This window comes from Epinephelus fuscoguttatus, linkage group LG5 (assembly GCF_011397635.1).
Source record: "Epinephelus fuscoguttatus linkage group LG5, E.fuscoguttatus.final_Chr_v1".
In the NCBI taxonomy this organism is placed as follows: Eukaryota; Metazoa; Chordata; class Actinopteri; order Perciformes; family Serranidae; genus Epinephelus; species Epinephelus fuscoguttatus.
The window spans coordinates 10,562,753-10,579,322 of NC_064756.1; the positions used below are offsets into that span (position 1 = coordinate 10,562,753).

The 16,570-nt window shown below is 40.8% G+C and overlaps 1 protein-coding gene across 2 annotated transcripts; it reads left to right on the forward strand.

The window, feature by feature from the left end:
- Nucleotides 1–1,987: 1,987 nt before the first annotated feature.
- vwa7 (von Willebrand factor A domain containing 7) lies at nt 1,988–15,409 on the forward strand. Of its 2 annotated transcripts, XM_049576459.1 has the most exons (17): nt 1,988–2,206; nt 4,920–5,202; nt 5,382–5,615; nt 5,929–6,025; nt 9,913–10,047; nt 10,201–10,396; nt 10,516–10,685; nt 10,956–11,068; nt 11,191–11,307; nt 11,699–11,914; nt 12,566–12,698; nt 12,927–13,079; nt 13,194–13,286; nt 13,399–13,688; nt 14,083–14,219; nt 14,397–14,556; nt 14,660–15,409. In XM_049576459.1, the coding sequence occupies exons 2-17, from the start codon at nt 4,954–4,956 to the stop codon at nt 15,191–15,193; spliced, it is 3,027 nt and encodes a 1,008-aa protein (XP_049432416.1). In that variant the 5' UTR covers nt 1,988–2,206; nt 4,920–4,953; the 3' UTR covers nt 15,194–15,409. The 2 variants fall into 2 exon arrangements, with proteins under 2 accessions (XP_049432416.1, XP_049432417.1); XM_049576460.1 differs by lacking the exons at nt 1,988–2,206; nt 4,920–5,202; nt 5,382–5,615; nt 5,929–6,025 and adding an exon at nt 8,458–8,485.
- The last annotated feature ends 1,161 nt before the right edge of the window (nt 15,410–16,570 follow it).

Below are 16,570 nucleotides of genomic sequence, written 5' to 3' on the forward strand. Positions count from 1 at the left end.
TGAAAGTTATTCACTTCACCTGTCAGTGGTTTTAATGTTTTGGCTGATTGTCGGTGTTACGGCTGCCACTTTTTCCACCTTCATTGTGTGTGTGTGTGTGTGTGTGTGTGTGTGTATGCAACACTAATTTTTCCCTCTGTGTGCGGAGCTGCCTGCACCTCCACTAGACTCAGAAGCTCCACCTGCTCTGTTCTGATTGGTGCGGCCTCTGCTGCTTCTGACTGCACAGTCCACAGCTCACCTGGGTCCCTGTTTGGTGCGGCACAGGTGCAGTGGACCAATCCCAGCCATTCAATCAAGACCGTCATCTATAAGTGTCCTGCCAGTCTGTCAATCGGCTGCTGACTGTTGGTGGCAGCTTGCCTCGTTGCCTGATGACTTTGTGTTGTGTTGGTTAGCCCACTGATAGCATTTGTAGCTTGTCATAAGCTTTTGTAGATTTTTGTGAACTTTTGAAGTGTGGCCAGGTTGTTAAAATTGCTAACCTTTTGACTGATTCCAAACATTTCTATCCACACTTAGATGATTGCCTGTATAGAGACACTAGGTGCAGGGGTGCTGTTTTGTTGTTGTTTGTTTTAAAAGCTGCATTAGACAGTCAGAGTTTGTTTTCCCTTTATTTTCGATTAGATTGTAGATTAAACTCTGAGTGAGTCCTCCTTTTGTTATTTGTTTTTTTGAGTTAAACAGCACCCACCGGCCCTCTTCCTTGGTTTGTTCTCAGTTTTTGTTAACCAGACTTCCTTCATTTGAGTTGCAATAAACTGCCTTACCTTTAACATCTGGGGTTTTTTTGTGTTACTTCCCTTTCCTCTGCGAGCTGGGTTGTAACAGTAGGACATATGTATATGCTTATGTTTTATTAGTACCACTTTTGTTTTGTATTTTCTTCTTCTTGGAAGGCAGTTTGTGCTTTCAGCTTGAAAAGTGCTCTTAAAATCAAGTTCTTCTCATTATTATTATTATTATTATACAATAAAAGCAAATCTGATTAATAAGTAAGTGTGTCTTGTACATAATTTGTACATGGTTGATGTGGTGAAACTGGGTCACCTATTGTCTGCAGGAAAACTAGTCTGAGAAACTGTCAACACGGAAACCAACAGGTTACCACAGGTGAACAGGAAATATGCTCTAACCTCATCTGCAGCGAGCTTCCAGTGAACTGGGAGGTTAAACACTGTAGTTCCTGGACTGGATTTTCTTTTCCACCCACACTCATGGAGTTACATGCATTGCACCCTATCTAACTGTTTTCATGTATCCTTGTGTGGTGCTGTGATTCTGCGTGGTCAAGCCTCCCACTGATTTACTTTCACTTTCTGAATCATTCATTCGATGAATACAAAAACCTGACAGACTTTCTGTGGTTTGCAAAGGTGTCACAGTGAAACAGCAGTTGCTGCATCAAACTTTCTTCTTGTCTTTTTGTTTGTTTTTTAAGTGTTATTGTGCAGCTGAAGACCAAAGCTCAACAGTACCACAATCATTCACCTCTTCTTCTTTTACATTCAGCCCAACAAACTGAAGTTCAACACTGTCCCTAGCGTTGGCTAGCAACTGATGTCCTTCTTAGCATTGCTATTAGACATGTGGGTAACCAAGGAGAGAGGAAAAGGTTGTAGTGTTTGCAGTTGTGAAAAGCAGTGTTTTTTTTTTTGGTTTTTTTTTTTGGTTTTGTGAAGAGAAGAGAGAGTGATGGGTGGAGGGCCGGGGGGTTGGGGAAGGCCTAAGCTGAACACCCCGGCTGGTAATATATGCGGCCCTATTGTGGTCAATCAATGCACCGTGCAATAATGGAGGGTAAGGAGGGGCACGAGGCTGTAGGGGAGCCATGACGAGATGTCTTCTGCCTCATGGTGTGCCCCCCACGCTAAGAAACGCACTCAGCACCAACCAGACTCTTATCCGAGTTAAACAAAGTGCTTGTTCCATTCATATCTTGGATGTTATATGTTGGATGTCTTACTGAGGAGCTGGCCAGATACAAGAGCCCAAGGACAGACAAATGTGAAGACTCATTAATTGTGTTGCGTAGACAGGAATGCTGTGAGACTATGCACAGTTTCCTCTGCTGACAGGTTGCGGTGAGGGTCTACGTTGTCATATGAAGGTATATGTGTGTCACTCATCCACACACACAGGACTGTAACGTCTCTGTTTTACACTGTGGTGTGTGAACACAAGTCTACCGAGATGAACTGAGGTGAGTACATGTTTTTTTTTTTTATTTGAGCAGAAAGTACAACTTTAGACAAAAGTTTGTAGTTGTCTGGTAATACAGCATGAACTTATTTTGCACTTGGTGAAAATATAGTTTGCATGTTCTCACAGTAGTTGACATTAGTGCACTGTGCTGGGAGGAAGTTTGGTATGACACTAAGTTCTAGTCAATATACTGTACATGCCTTAGTTTGTTAAAAGCAAACAAAGCACAAGATTATGAAAAGTTACTTTAAGTGAACCATAAGTTATATATGTTAATTAGATATGTTAAAAAGAATAAAATGTTATGATCAGTGTATGAGTTTTTCATACTGCGTCACTTCTGCAGGATGAGTGAAAGGAGGAGTCTTTGTGCTCTCAATTTAAGAGACCACGCCAATCAGTTAAAACCTATTTGCCAGCCAAAGGAGGCTGGCAGAGTAGAGGGAGCAGTTGTTTATAGGCCCCATGCTTTGTTTCAGCCTCCCTCTTGTGAAAGCACAGACTATGAGAACAAAAAGTATTGTATTTGAATAAAGATGACAAAGAACAATAGGAGCCTTTGTACAGGCAAGGCTGAGGAAGAGGTGGGGTTTTTTGTCGGGGGGGTTGAGGAGTGGACGGTGACAGTAAAGGACAAACGGATGATTAGCACAAACAGATCAAATTTGCACAAAACATGACTCAAGAACTGGGGTTAGGCCATTTCATATTCATCCATTTAGGAAGTGAAAAATGCTTTTCACAATATAAAATCTGGACTTATTAATGAGTTCATTCAGTAATGATTGTTCAGTTCAGCTAAATGTCTTTTAATGTTTGAATTAACATTTTCAACATGTCTTACAGGCAACAACTATAGCTTTATAACTAAATTAAGCATTCACAAACAACTTGAGGGGATAGTTCAGACTTTTAGAAGTGGGGTTGTATGAAGTATGTGTGTGTGTGTGTGTGTGTGTGTGTGTGTGTGTGAACACGCTTGGGTCGTATTTTCTGGGTATCCAAAGTTCTCCTGGTTTCCTACTTATTCCTAGAGCTGAATTTCATGTGTCAATATTTTCTATCTTCTTTGTCTGTCTAGCAAAAACAACCGTTTCTATTACGAAACTTGGCACATCCGTCCCAACAGTCAGGTCACCCTAACCCAGAACGTTCTCCCTCATTTAACCTCCCAAGGCTTGACTTACGCACAAACTACTCAAATGATCAAAACACCTCTTATGGATCATTTTTGCTGCCAAATCTGATATTTGACTACCTGCTTCCTAAACCTTGTGTACCTGACCTATTTTTCACCTTTAGTATAAAATGATAAATGATCTGCCTCTACAATTTTCAATAACAAAATAAAATCACTCTCTCTTAATCCGTAACTGAAAGGCATAGAAATGGAATCAATATATGTCTTGTCATACAGTACCACAATATAAAACAGGGATGGAACACAGTGAAAACAGAAAAACATTTACAATCACAGAGCACCTTAAAACATAATATCAAATTACAGTTGCATCACATAGTAAACTGATCTTGAAACACAAATAGAACATAGGGTTATGAAAGGGTATCAGGTGAGAATCATCATAAATCGTAGATCCCAAATTTGTTAAAAAGAAAAAGAAAATTGAGAAACATCTTGGATTACAGCTTAACAGTTGTATCAAAATCCTCATTAAGGTCTGTAGGTTGAAGGGCCTCTAAAGTGTCAATCCAGAAAAGCTCAAACTGTCCCTTTAAGGTGAAATTAGATTAACATTTCTCTCGTCAGCACTTTTCAATATGCACAAATAATTATGGGGTAATGGGACAAGTTCTGTCTATGATGATGAACCCACTAATTATCATCACCTGACTCTGTGGTTACTTATCTAACAACTGGTGAACCAGGTGAGAGTGGACTCAAACGCAATGGTGGAGACAGTTAGGGTAAAATAACACAGTCTTTACTGGTCAAAAGGTAGGTTTAGTACACAGAATGACTATCAGCGGAGGCAAACAAATCCAACAGGGATGAGGCAGAGTTAATCAACAGGCTAAATCCAAAAAAACAAGAGAAGGACACAGGGAAACAAAATGCTGGACCACTAGACACACAAAGACAAACTGGCACCGAGAGAAAACAAGACACACACTAAATACTCTGGTGAGGGGAAGGATAACAAGACACAGGTGAGGCTAATCAGGGCGGGACAGACAATCACACACAGGTGAAGTCATCAAAAGGGAGGGAAAACACACAGAGGCAGGAAGTGAAGTGATTTGAAACCAGAGGAGATGTGAGTTTCAAAGTAAAACAGGAAACAACATGAATGAATAAATGAAATAAAAAACATAACCTAAGAAACTTGAGCTGTGACAACCCTCAGCTCTGTGGAGCATTTCAGCATATTTTAGCTCATTGTTTTGGTTTCAACTTAACTGTTTCTGTTATCTTACCGCTCAGCAGCAGCAGGCAGCTGTTTTCAGCAAATGCGACTGGAATTAACTGAGTGCACACTTAAAGGACATTTAACATTGGACTTCCATTCATCGGTGTCCATGTCCATGTCTGCTCAATGTGTGAGTTGTTTGTCAACATAGCAACTTTACAAGGAGGTAAAAGGGGAATGCGGTAAAATGAAGGAAGTGACTGGATCACTTCTCACTGGAATTGTACCTTATACAGTGTATTTTGTATTGCAACTGATGGCAACACTCGTTTTCACATGCAGGTATGATGTGACCTGCTCAGCTCGTCTCCGGGACATGATGTCACAGGGCAGAGGAAGAATATGGGAAGGGAGTGGAAAGCAGAGGCACTGGCTTATCCTCGCTTACCTTCTCCTCCTGGCTTTACCATGCACGGGCTTCCTCCCAAACTTTTGGTCTCGAGTGTTAACGCTGTCCTGGGACTCACACACACACCAGTACATCACAGAGCAAGCTATTCTCAATGTCACCATGGAGACTCTGAGGGCCACCAAAAAACACCAAGCAAACTATGCAGAGGAGCGGGTGAGCTGATGTCAAGATATTAACTGTACATTCAGATATAAAGGATTTCTACAACTGCACAGATGGGTTAATGAGAGATTAAAAAAATGAGCTGTTTTCTGTGTTTATATTACATTGTGATATTTGCGCACTGAACTACATCATTCTAGTGATAACCAATCCACCTCTATCCCTCCCAGACCAGACTGGGCCGTGGTTTCTGGAGAGCTGTTGGAGAGGTGGTGAAGTCCAATGCAGCCATGGACTTCCTGAGCTCCACCAGGTCTGACCCGGTGTACCACTTTGATTCAGAGCGTGTGGAAAGTGCCATGAGGATGTTACGGCAGTTCTGGGCTCAGATGCTGCTCTCAGTACAAGCCAAAGAGTACCAGAGTGCTCGTCACAGCTTGGGCCAGCTATTTCACTCCCTGCAGGTAACAGGGCAACAAAATATGACCATGACAATAGATACAATAGCAGTTTTAAATGCAGAAGTTTATTTTCTTTATTTTATTTAACACATTTAAAAAATAAATTAATAAATAAATGCAAATGTCAAACAATTACAGTGTTGAACACTAAAACGCATTCACTCATAAGAGTTGAGTCAGTCGTGATGTTTGTTTGTTTAGTTTAGTTCATTTATAAGAGGTATGTTGAAATGGCTCAAATGTTGGCATGGCAATTAATTTAATGTGCTGGCAAATATTAAGTAATGCTGTGTCTTTCAAACTTCTGTTATGCCAGGACTTCTACAGCCACAGTAACTGGGTTGAGATGGGCCAGCCAGTCATTTACCTCCACCTGCTGCAGCCAGAGGAGCCTGCCATCCCTGTGGCTAATGGTAATTTTTTAAACATCTATAATTACACTAGCACCCACTTCATTACATTAAAAAGTGATCATAGGGCTGAGAGATGATAATCAAATTTCAGCAGAATTAGATCATGATTATACATGCATTTCTCAAATGCTAGAAAGACTCCTGTGAATGCTCTTGATGTTATTACTGTTCAGGGAAAGAAGTCAGAGATTGTCGCTTGTTACAGGCATGTGGGTTGATAATTCTCTTAAAAGGCTGAGGCTGAAGTTAGGGTTTTATTTCAGAAATAAGTCCTGCCAGTACTACGTTTTTACTGGTTCTGGATTATGGTGATCTGTTGAACGTGAATGCACCTGCACATTGTTTGCACATGTCAGATACTGCATATTATAGTGCACTATTATTTGTTACAAATCATAAAGCCCTGACTCATCAATGTGCGCTTTATTCCAGGGCTGGTTTGCCGTCTTTGACCTTTTGTAGGCTCAGTCACTGGTATTTGTTCATTTATAAAGCCATACTGCGTAAACTCCCTTTGTACATTTATACTTTGATTGAACAGAGATCTGACTGTAGCTACAGTCTGAGATCTTAAGACTTAGTTTTGTTTGTCTATTCCTAGTGCACAGAAAAGGGTTATAACTTTGTGAACTGGTCTCTCGTAAAAATGGTTTGAATAAATAATTAAATAAATACAGTATAATATATAGGATGTCTTAACAACATTAGTCACTTAGCGTTCAGTTTTATGTTCATGAAGAGTTTGGTTTTATGTAATGCAGCCCAGGAGCCCGGATGTGGTATTCCAGATGTGGAAAACTTCAGCTTATACCTCATAACAGTGAAAGATGTATGTTCACTGCTTTGAACATTAGCTGAAGTGATATATGTTTGATATGATAATTTGTGTATTGTGGTATATATTGTGATAATGGTCAAACTATAAGAGCGGATATGGCTGCACAAAAACAAAAATGTGATTAGCAGCTAGTATTTGGGGAGTCTCTTAAAAGTTGCTGTACATATGTTCATGATATGCCAACTTGTATTGCTGTACAGTAACACAGTGTGAGTCATACTGTATGTATACAGTATTGTTTTTATTCTCAGCATCTTGACATGTTCTTTTCTCTGTGGTATAATCCAGGGATCTCTATCTACTGCAGTATGTCATGATTATCAAAGTCAACATAGATGATGTATGGGGTGTCATTTGTAAAGTGTCTCACGCTGAAAATAACATCAACATTTTGCCACATTTAGCTTCAAACAATGTTTAAAACAGTGTTGTGAATTTATTAACGTCACCTTTTACCACATTCACAGCAATATTTGTTAACTTAGAAATATATTAAATAGTTAAATCTAAATATTAAATGTGGCACCTAAATGTTAAATGTTAAATCTAAATATTAATTCTAAATCTAAATGCTAAATCTAAATCTAAATGTTACATCTAAATGCTAAATATAAATATAAATATAAATATAAATGTTAAATCTAAATGCTAAATATAAAATCTAAATCTAAATCTAAATCTAAATGCTAAATGCTAAATCAAAATCTAAATGTTAAATCTAAATGTTCTGGGTGAAACTAAATATTTAGCTAATCTGCAAATTCACACTGCCGGTCACCGGAAATACCAAAATAAAAGCTTGAGATGGTCAGACTGTGTTTATAGAATCAAATAACGAATTAAAACCAATTTATCGGGGGAAATGAACACTTGAACATACATTAGCGTGATAATAACTACCTAAAATAACAAGAAACATGTTTGGAGAAATTTTATTTGACGTGTACTTTGAGTTGTTAGTGTCCCTTTGGAGGGATTAACAACCTAAACTAAGCTAACAACCGTTAGCTGTTAGCCCCGTAACCCCCGTTAGCGGTGTCTGTAATGACTGACTTGAGCTAGCAAAGCAGTTTTGTGTTGCTATGTGTGGTATTTATTCAGTTTTGGGAAATTACGATGTCTAGAAAGCATCAGTGGCTGCAGCAGCAGCAAAGCTATCAGGACGTCATCTGTTAAATGCCTCCCGTTGTCGGATACGACATGAAACTACTCCAGTTAGCTCAATCATGTTGTAACTAAGACATCCGCTGGAAAAAAATATTTTTTTCACGGACCGTTTAGAGTTAATGAGTCATTACAGACACCGCTAACGGGACTAACAGCTAACGGTTAGCCCCACTAATCTACGATAACCATGTTATTATTATCAGAACGTGATAGTAATGTTTGTTCAATCATTGTGTTTATAGACTTTACAAACACCAGATTAGTCTAAATGGTGATATAGTGACGTGAAAAATGTGAGATATTCATATATATATATGTATATATATATATATATACATATATATATATGTAGCTAAACTCCGCTGGTTTTCTACCCGAAAGTATTTGTAAACAACAAGGTGATTCCCTCCGAAGGGACGCTAAAATTTCTCCAAACATGTTTCTTGTTATTTTAGGTAGTTATTATCACACTAATGTATGTTCAAGTGTTCATTTCCCCCGATAAGTTGGTTTTAATTCGTTATTTGATTCTATAAACACAGTCTGACCATCTCGAGCTTTTATTTTGGTACTTCCAGTGACCGGCAGTGTGAATTTGCATATTAGCTAAATATTTAGTTTCACCCAGAACATTTAGATTTAACATTTAACATTTAGATTTAACATTTAGATTTAGATTTAGATTTAACATTTAGATTTAGATTTATATTTAGCATTTAGATTTAACATTCAGATTTAGATTTAAATTTAGATTTAGATTTAATATTTAGATTTAACATTTAACATTAGGTGCCACATTTAATATTTAGATTTAACTATTTAATATATTTCTAAGTTAACAAACATTGGTGTAAATGTGGTAAAAGGTTGTGTTAATAAATGTGTTAAATGTTAATAAATTCACAACACTTTTTTAAACATTGTTTGAAGCTAAATGTGGCAAAATGTTGATGTTATTTTCAGCGTGAGCCACTTTACAAACGGCACCCCATAATGATGGCCTTGACAGCAGCAGTGTTTTATCTTTCTTGATGATTGTTAGAGTAATGCATTTGTCATTCATTTTCTGGTGGAGGATTATGTGGACCCAAATGCACACACAAAGGCAAGGCAGGTTGACTCAAAGCTAAGATGACTATATCAAAGGTCAGCGGTTTGTCGGTGGAAAGGCAGTTAAAACAGGCAGCAATCTGACTGGTTCTGCAACCACACCTGGCAACACAGATATGCTGGCCATTTAACAGCAGAAACTATGACTGCTGTTCATGGTAATGACCGCTGTGAAACAGGTCTGCAGAAGACCTTGTTGATACTGCAGGCATGTAGCTTAAGGAGGGAGGAGAGCGCTGAAAGCAACAAGTGGAGCATGACAGGGTCTGAAAAGTTCAAACTTGTAGCCTTAGATTCATGTGTTATTTTAGTGTCCTGCGTGGGATTCATCACCGTTCTCAACGTCTTTTAAATACCTTGGAACAGAGATAGACACTTGTCTGTCCTCTCCACAGCACACTGACTCTGTACACAAAGAAGTACAACAGCGCCTCCACCTGCTGAGGAAACTCAGAACTGTTCATGTCAGCAAGGACATTTAAACTTTGGTTTACATCTCACTCATTGATTCCATTCTCACCCTCAATATTTCATCCTGGTACAAGTCACTAAACACTAAACACAAAACACAAAATAAAACTCTCCCACACAACTTATCAGACCAGCAAAATAATCAGTTCACCCCATACATCGATCTGTCTGTTAGTCTGTCTATGTATGTATGTATGTATGTATGTATGTATCTATCTATCTATCTATCTATCTATGATCTGGAGCTCTACTGGGCCTCACTAACAACAACAGACTAACTCCTCTTCCTTTGTGTCCACAGAAGAAACTCCCACCTGTATGGAGTGCTTCAGTGCCACCTGTCGCGGCAACCTCCTGCCAAGATTGAAAAACACACAGCAAGACACCCAGCTGCTCACCACTGGCTACTTCAGTACTTTCCCTCCAAAACCTCACGGTACGCCTGTGAAACCTCAGCCTCCAACAGCTGCAGACCTGCTAAAAAAGCATAGGAATAATACTCTTCCGAAAAAGCAATACTGAAATGGCTTTTACTTTTGAAAATCACTCTACAAAACTTCCACTACACTACTGATTATTTCTTCCTCAGGCAAATGTAGTCATGGAGGTATTCTGGACAGTAGCCGCCACGTGGGGGCCAAAGGGGGCATCAACAAGGACAGCACCTCACCTCTCTTCTCCCCTCACCATTATCTCCACCTGGAAGCTGCCAGGTTGGCTACTGAGGCCACCCTGAGTGTACTGAGAGACCTCAGAGACACCGTGGGCCATAAAACCTTCCTCAGGTAGCTTGTGACAAATGTTGGTTAGGTTTTTGTTCAGTTTAACAACATATTATTTAATGATTTCAAGCTGTTGAGTGTACAAAGTATGTCTTCATTTCCCTCTGAACTTCCTTCAACAGGCTCTTCAGTGTGAAGCAGGTCCCTGCACTGGTGTTTGTCATTGACACCACAGGCAGCATGTTTGAGGAGATCACTGCTGCTCGTCTCCGGGCCTACTCTATCATCCAGAGTCGAGCCCGCAGCCCTGGGCAGCCTGGCACCTTTCTGCTTGTGCCCTTCCATGACCCAAGTGAGTGTGTAACAATCAGCTTGAGTTTAGGGTAGTTACAATTACAATTCAAGAGCTCCTGTGATATTAAGACATCGTTAAAAGAGGAAATTCAAAGAGTGTGGGTGCCGTTAAAATCCACCTGACAGCAACCAAGATGCACTTGACAATATTGTGAATGATTGACAGGCTGATTGGCGTCGGTCCACCCTCTCCTTCTTATGGTTAAGTCACTATGGAGTACTACTCTAACATCTGAAGTCTAACATCTCTATCTCCTATACCCTGCAGAGTTTGGACCAGTGTATGAGAGCAATGACCCAAACCAGTTTATGCAATACATGGAGAACCTCATGGCGTTGGGAGGAGGAGACGAACCAGAGATGTGTCTCTCTGCCATTCAGGTAAATTAAGATGCTGTTTTGTTTTTTTTATATTTAAGTGATCAGCTGTGTGTGTGAGCATGTGAGCACATATGCACTCTGACACATGGCAGCTAATTAACCATCTTGCTGTGTGTTTTCAGCTGGCGCTCACTCACAGTCCACCATTGTCAGAGATCTTCGTATTCACTGACGCCTCTCCGAAAGATGCCCACTTGTTTGATGCGGTCAAGGCCCTCGCACTTGAGAAACAAAGCAAGGTAGGTTTTAATTATAATGAGAATCCCTCTCTAATCAAAGCTACATTATCTTCAGTGTTGCACACATGGGGTTGTGATCTGTGGGGACATTTTCTGATTCTCTTCATCTAAATAAAACACATTTGAATGTAACAACTCCGATTAACAAAAAAACAAGCTTTGCATAATGACATTCCCAATTCAAACACATCATTACAGTGCAGCTAATTTACAAATTAGGAAGAAGTTATCTATGTTTGCAGATAGTGATTAGGAAGTGGAGTAGCATGTAACTTGCATCTCAGCATGGCGCCCATCTTGTGTCTTACATACTGTCTTAGGGGGACTGCAGTCAAACAAGTCATGTTTTAGCACAAGCCACTGGTCATGTTTTGAGATGTTTCTCCAACAGGTGACATTTCTCCTCACTGAGGACCCCAACTACACATCAGCGAGCCGAGGAAGGAGGAGGAGAAGGAGGAGCATAAGTAGGGAACCTTTGTCCCCTGACCGTTTCGCTCTCTACTCATCCTTGTCCTCCCTGTCAGGGGGACTGACAATATTCACCACCAACTCTGACATCCACAGGGTCTCTACCATAGTGGAGGATAACACAGCCGCTGACAAGGTACATCATCATCATTTTCTACGCAGCTGAACCAAAACAAATAAGTTCCTAAAGTAAAGACGGCTTCAGTGGTTCCAAATTTTGCTGGCTTGTGATGTTAAGAGGTTTTTTCTTTCCCTACTTATTCGCAACCCTTCAGATTCATCTTGGGACCCACTGTGGGAGTCCCAGCAACTGAGCCACATCATTATTGGGATGGGCGGGCCCCATAGTCCACTATCAATTGTTCCATTTAAAATAGATTTAAACAAGAGGGGAGGGCACTGGGGGCATGTTAAGGGCCTGGCTTTTGGACTACAGTGACAGGTCTTTTTGCACTGCCAAAATATTTATATGAATATAAATTTGTCTAGGAGCTCATACAACTACCATAACAGCTTCCTGTTGTGGCTGAAAATGAGGTTGAGAGAAGCAAAGCAGTTGCAGGCTGTACACAATGAACTGAAACATGCTAAAATGTTCTGTGAAGCTGAGGGAAGCTGAAGTACTTGGCAATAATTATTCACAAGTTGCATTTTGTGATCCATATTTATTACAGAAATATGGATTTCTTGGTAGACGTGGATTGGTAGACGCTTAACATTTCTGTGAAGTGGAAACATGTGATTTATTCTCCAGATAACCAGCACATTTCTCCTTTTTACTCCTCAGGTGACCCTCCTCCACGTGGAAAGTGACAAAGAGATGATGTCCTCCCATTCCTTCAGAGTTGACAGCTCAGTAAAAAATGTCACACTGCATGTCACTGGCATCCTGACAGAGTGTATCCTCACCAGCCCATCAGGTAACAGTCAGTTATACGTTTATAAACCGTTAACGGCAGCTGAATTTCCCCTCTGGGGATCAATAAAGGCTTATCTTATCTTGTGTCCAGGCAGTCATTTTTTATTTTGGGATTTACAGTATGTGAACTGCAGTTTGTACTTCCTTGTGCAGCCTTTCAATACAACTACCCATCTTTGCATTTGAATAAATAATTAAGCCCAGGTGTTCATCTTCCTCTGCTTGTTAGACCAAGGCCAGTCTCTGCTGAGCGAGGAGGGCCCTCTGGCAGAGTTGGAGCACTTCGAGGGTCTGTACCGCATCAGCCTGCTTCCTCCTTTACAGCCAGGCCAGTGGAAACTCCAAGCCAAGAGTGACGGACACCTCACATTCAATGTGATAGGTAAAACAAGTAAAAACATGTTTGACATAGAGCCAATCCACTGACAGATAATTACATGACCGCACTTGAATTGAGAAACGAGGCAAATGTTTGTCTGTTGTTCTGCACCCACAGGTGACAGCAGTGTAGATTTCCTGTATTACTTTGCCACCTTAACGAATGAGACACACCCAGGTCTGGCTAGAGTGAAGGGTAGTCCAATAGCAGGTGAAAGATTTTCGAATATGATTTGTGTTGTACAGTGACAGCGTACAGTAAGTCTTCCAACCAGGAATGTGCCTGTCATTTAGCAAACTTTGTTTCTTATTTAATTTCCCAGGTGTCCCTGCCTTTCTGGTGCTGGCTGTGACAGGCCTGGCTCCAGATGAGGAGGAGGCATCTTTCAGTCACGTGACGCTGCTGGGAGCTGACGGGGAGAGCCTCCAGCAGGTGAAGCTGAACTCCTCCTCCACGTCTTCATCATCCTATTCTGTAGAGGAGCTTGTGGGATGGATGGACTCTATTCCCAGAGTCCCCTTTTGTGTTCGACTAACAGGCCGAGACAGCAGAGGGAACAAGCTGGAGAGGGTCTCTACAGAGATGGTTCAGCCCACTCATGTTCAGATACAGGTAATGCTAAACAAGACTCAGGCTGCACCTTTTAGGTCATTGCTTTTATTTTATGACCTACAACTTTACTGATTTGGTTCAGTAGATGTAACAGACACCATAGCTGTGATCAATCCTAATCGACTAACAGTTCGTGGAGCATTTAACAGCTAAAGAGTCACATTTTCCCTCAGGAGAGAGTGGAGACTAATAAATGCACTTCCTGTACAGTAACCCTGTGTTAGTTTGTGTCTACAGCTTGTTCTGCTGCCCCCGCGTGGACAAAATAATCAATTACTGCTGCTGCTTCATCAGTAACAATGGAAAATTCATACAATTTCACAATGATGTACCTCAAATTCTCTTGCTTTTGTTGTGATAATCTCAATTAGTTTGCATCTCTCTGTCTCTTCAGGTGTTGTCTGTTCCCCGCCTGGTACCTGGTCACAGTACAATGGTGGACTTTGACATCCTGAACCATGGCCCGGCCCGACTCTTCAGTCTGACTGCCGATGACGATTGTGGATATCTTCATAAGAGAGGACCTCACAGGTATTGCACAAAAGAAAATCTTGCTCAGCCTCTAGGTGAACAGAAAGACTTGTGTTTCATATGAATGTTATATTTGAAAAGAATATTTCTTATCTTTTGAGAAGTGTTATAATGAAGCATAGAATTTTAACTATGGGAATATTTTTTGTTATTTAAGATTCATTTTCTGTTCCTCAGGTTCCATGTTGCAGAACAAGGGTCTTTCCATGGTCAGGTGGACCTCTACACTCCAGCCACAGCTCAGGCAGGAACTACTGTCACCCTCACGCTCACTGTGCGCGCTCTTGACTCTCCAGACTCAAATTATGCAGTGGCTTACTTGACTGTGGTCCCTCCGGTGAGCATTCACTGAGAACTAGTCCCAATAATTCATCTTACTGGACACTTTGTTTATTGAATTTTCTTTGTACAACTGGCATCACTTCCTCTTTGTCTTGTAGGATCCAGACACGTCCCCACCATCCTGCTCCGCTGCACGAGTACAGTCTACCTGTCCTTCCATTTGCAATGAATCTACCTGGAGTGTATCTTTGGTCGTGTCAGACAGGGGCTCTGGCCTCGCTGCCCTCCAGCTGCAGAAGGGTGAGGGCATTATGACTTTATTCCACAGCCCCATGCCCACAGAGGACAGCCTGGGAGAGGCCCACAGGGACAAGACAACCAGTGGAGGCCATCACCACCATCATCACCAACACAACGCCAGATTAGAGAAAGGAGACCCTCCTCTGAATGTATCTGAATGGGTTTCGGGCTCATCTCAGCCACTGTGGGTGAGGTACACGTCCAGCTGCTGCTCTGCTCAGGCTGAGCTGCTGGTGTGGGACACAGCAGGAAACATGAAGCGCTGCCATCTAATGTCCGGCCAGCAGAGGCAGCTAAGAGACAGGAGCACAGAGACCAGTGGAGCTGGACGGATTAGGCTCACAGACGTCTTTTACTTGTTGCTGGGTCTGCTCTGGTTTTCTCTGCTTTAGGCCGATGTGGTTACAAATGTTTTGCAGGTCAAACAAATCTATGTGTTGATCACTGGATTTTAGGTTTGTAAAATGTTCTTTTTTGGAGGGCGTAAACAGATAAAACTGAAAAAAAGTATATAGTAAAGAAGTAGTTTGCAGTGAGTGCACTTAATGCAAAGCAATGTGTCTTTCTTAATTGTGGAGTATGTGCTTACTACTGTAATTTCTAATCAAGGTGCACTAAATAAAGATTGAATCATTTTACTAATACTGTCAATAAATTATTTGCAACTGAGATTTCCGCACATATAATATCACACAGAATATATTGCAGCCATGGTGTGAAGAATTTTGGACAGCACTTTTTCAGCCAGGTAATGATACAATTCAGGTGGACCTCATGGAAAAAAATGTATAAAGCAATGTTGGAAACTGCCGTAAATGGAGATGAACAATCATAAAGTAAATGTGGATCATTACAAAGATTAAGTTTATTTTTTTACGGCACAGTTTACAGGACATAAAGGCCTAACTATTTGCAACAGCGATAAACAGAAGCCCATAATCAGAACATAAATGATTTTATTGATGGGAGCCTTTTAATGCATGAGTGAATCAAAGTAATAAAGTACTCTAACAGTGGTTCCCAACTGGTCCAGCCACGGGGTCCAGATTTCTCCTTAGCCATTAGTTCAAGGTCCACACAGTTTAATATATTCAGTGTCATACTTGGGTTTGACCATGTCGCCAAGCTAGTTTGCTATTTCTGTTAAGTAGCTGTCCATTATTCACTGAGTCCACAGTAGGACACAGCACTTCACAATAAAAACTCTGTGCCTGAAATCCGCTGTGCTTAAGAATAAATTGTGTTTCTTACAAACTTGACATGTTTGCAAATCCATTCAGAATGGACCCGTGACCCACCAGTTTGGAACCACTGCTCTAACACACCTCCATCGGGGTTATGAGCTCTCACCTCCGCGGTTCATAAAATGGAGCAGCAAGTAAGAATAGACACAGTACAAAAAATATGAATTCAACAAATACAACCCAATCACCAGAATAAATGTTAGCATTGTATGTTTCCGCAAACTTAGCTAGCTTACATTTGTAAGTCATTATGTTGTGGATATGTTGAAACTTGTGTGGTTAGGTTTAGGCACAAAAGCCACTTGGTTATGGTTAGGAACAGATCACGTTTTGGCTTAAAATACCTGCTTTTAGTGGCACAGTCTTGGCTGGAAACACAGCTATGGCTCCCTAACAAAAACACCCATGTTATGTAGATAAACAACTGGTTGTACTTCTCTTCAGTCGCAGGTTTTCCACTCCAAAACAGATGCTTAACAGTCTTGTCATCTCTCTTATAATTTGGCTACGTATTCAGTTAAGATT

What these genes read in the sequence shown, in the direction of transcription:
- vwa7 (XM_049576459.1), top strand. Translation starts at nt 4,954, where the DNA reads ATGATGTCACAGGGCAGAGGAAGAATATGGGAAGGGAGTGGAAAGCAG. An exon ending in TGTGCCCTTCCATGACCCAA is followed by an intron (nt 10,686 to 10,955) that starts GTGAGTGTGTAA and finishes TATACCCTGCAG; the next exon opens with AGTTTGGACCAGTGTATGAG. An exon ending in ATAACACAGCCGCTGACAAG is followed by an intron (nt 11,915 to 12,565) that starts GTACATCATCAT and finishes TTTACTCCTCAG; the next exon opens with GTGACCCTCCTCCACGTGGA.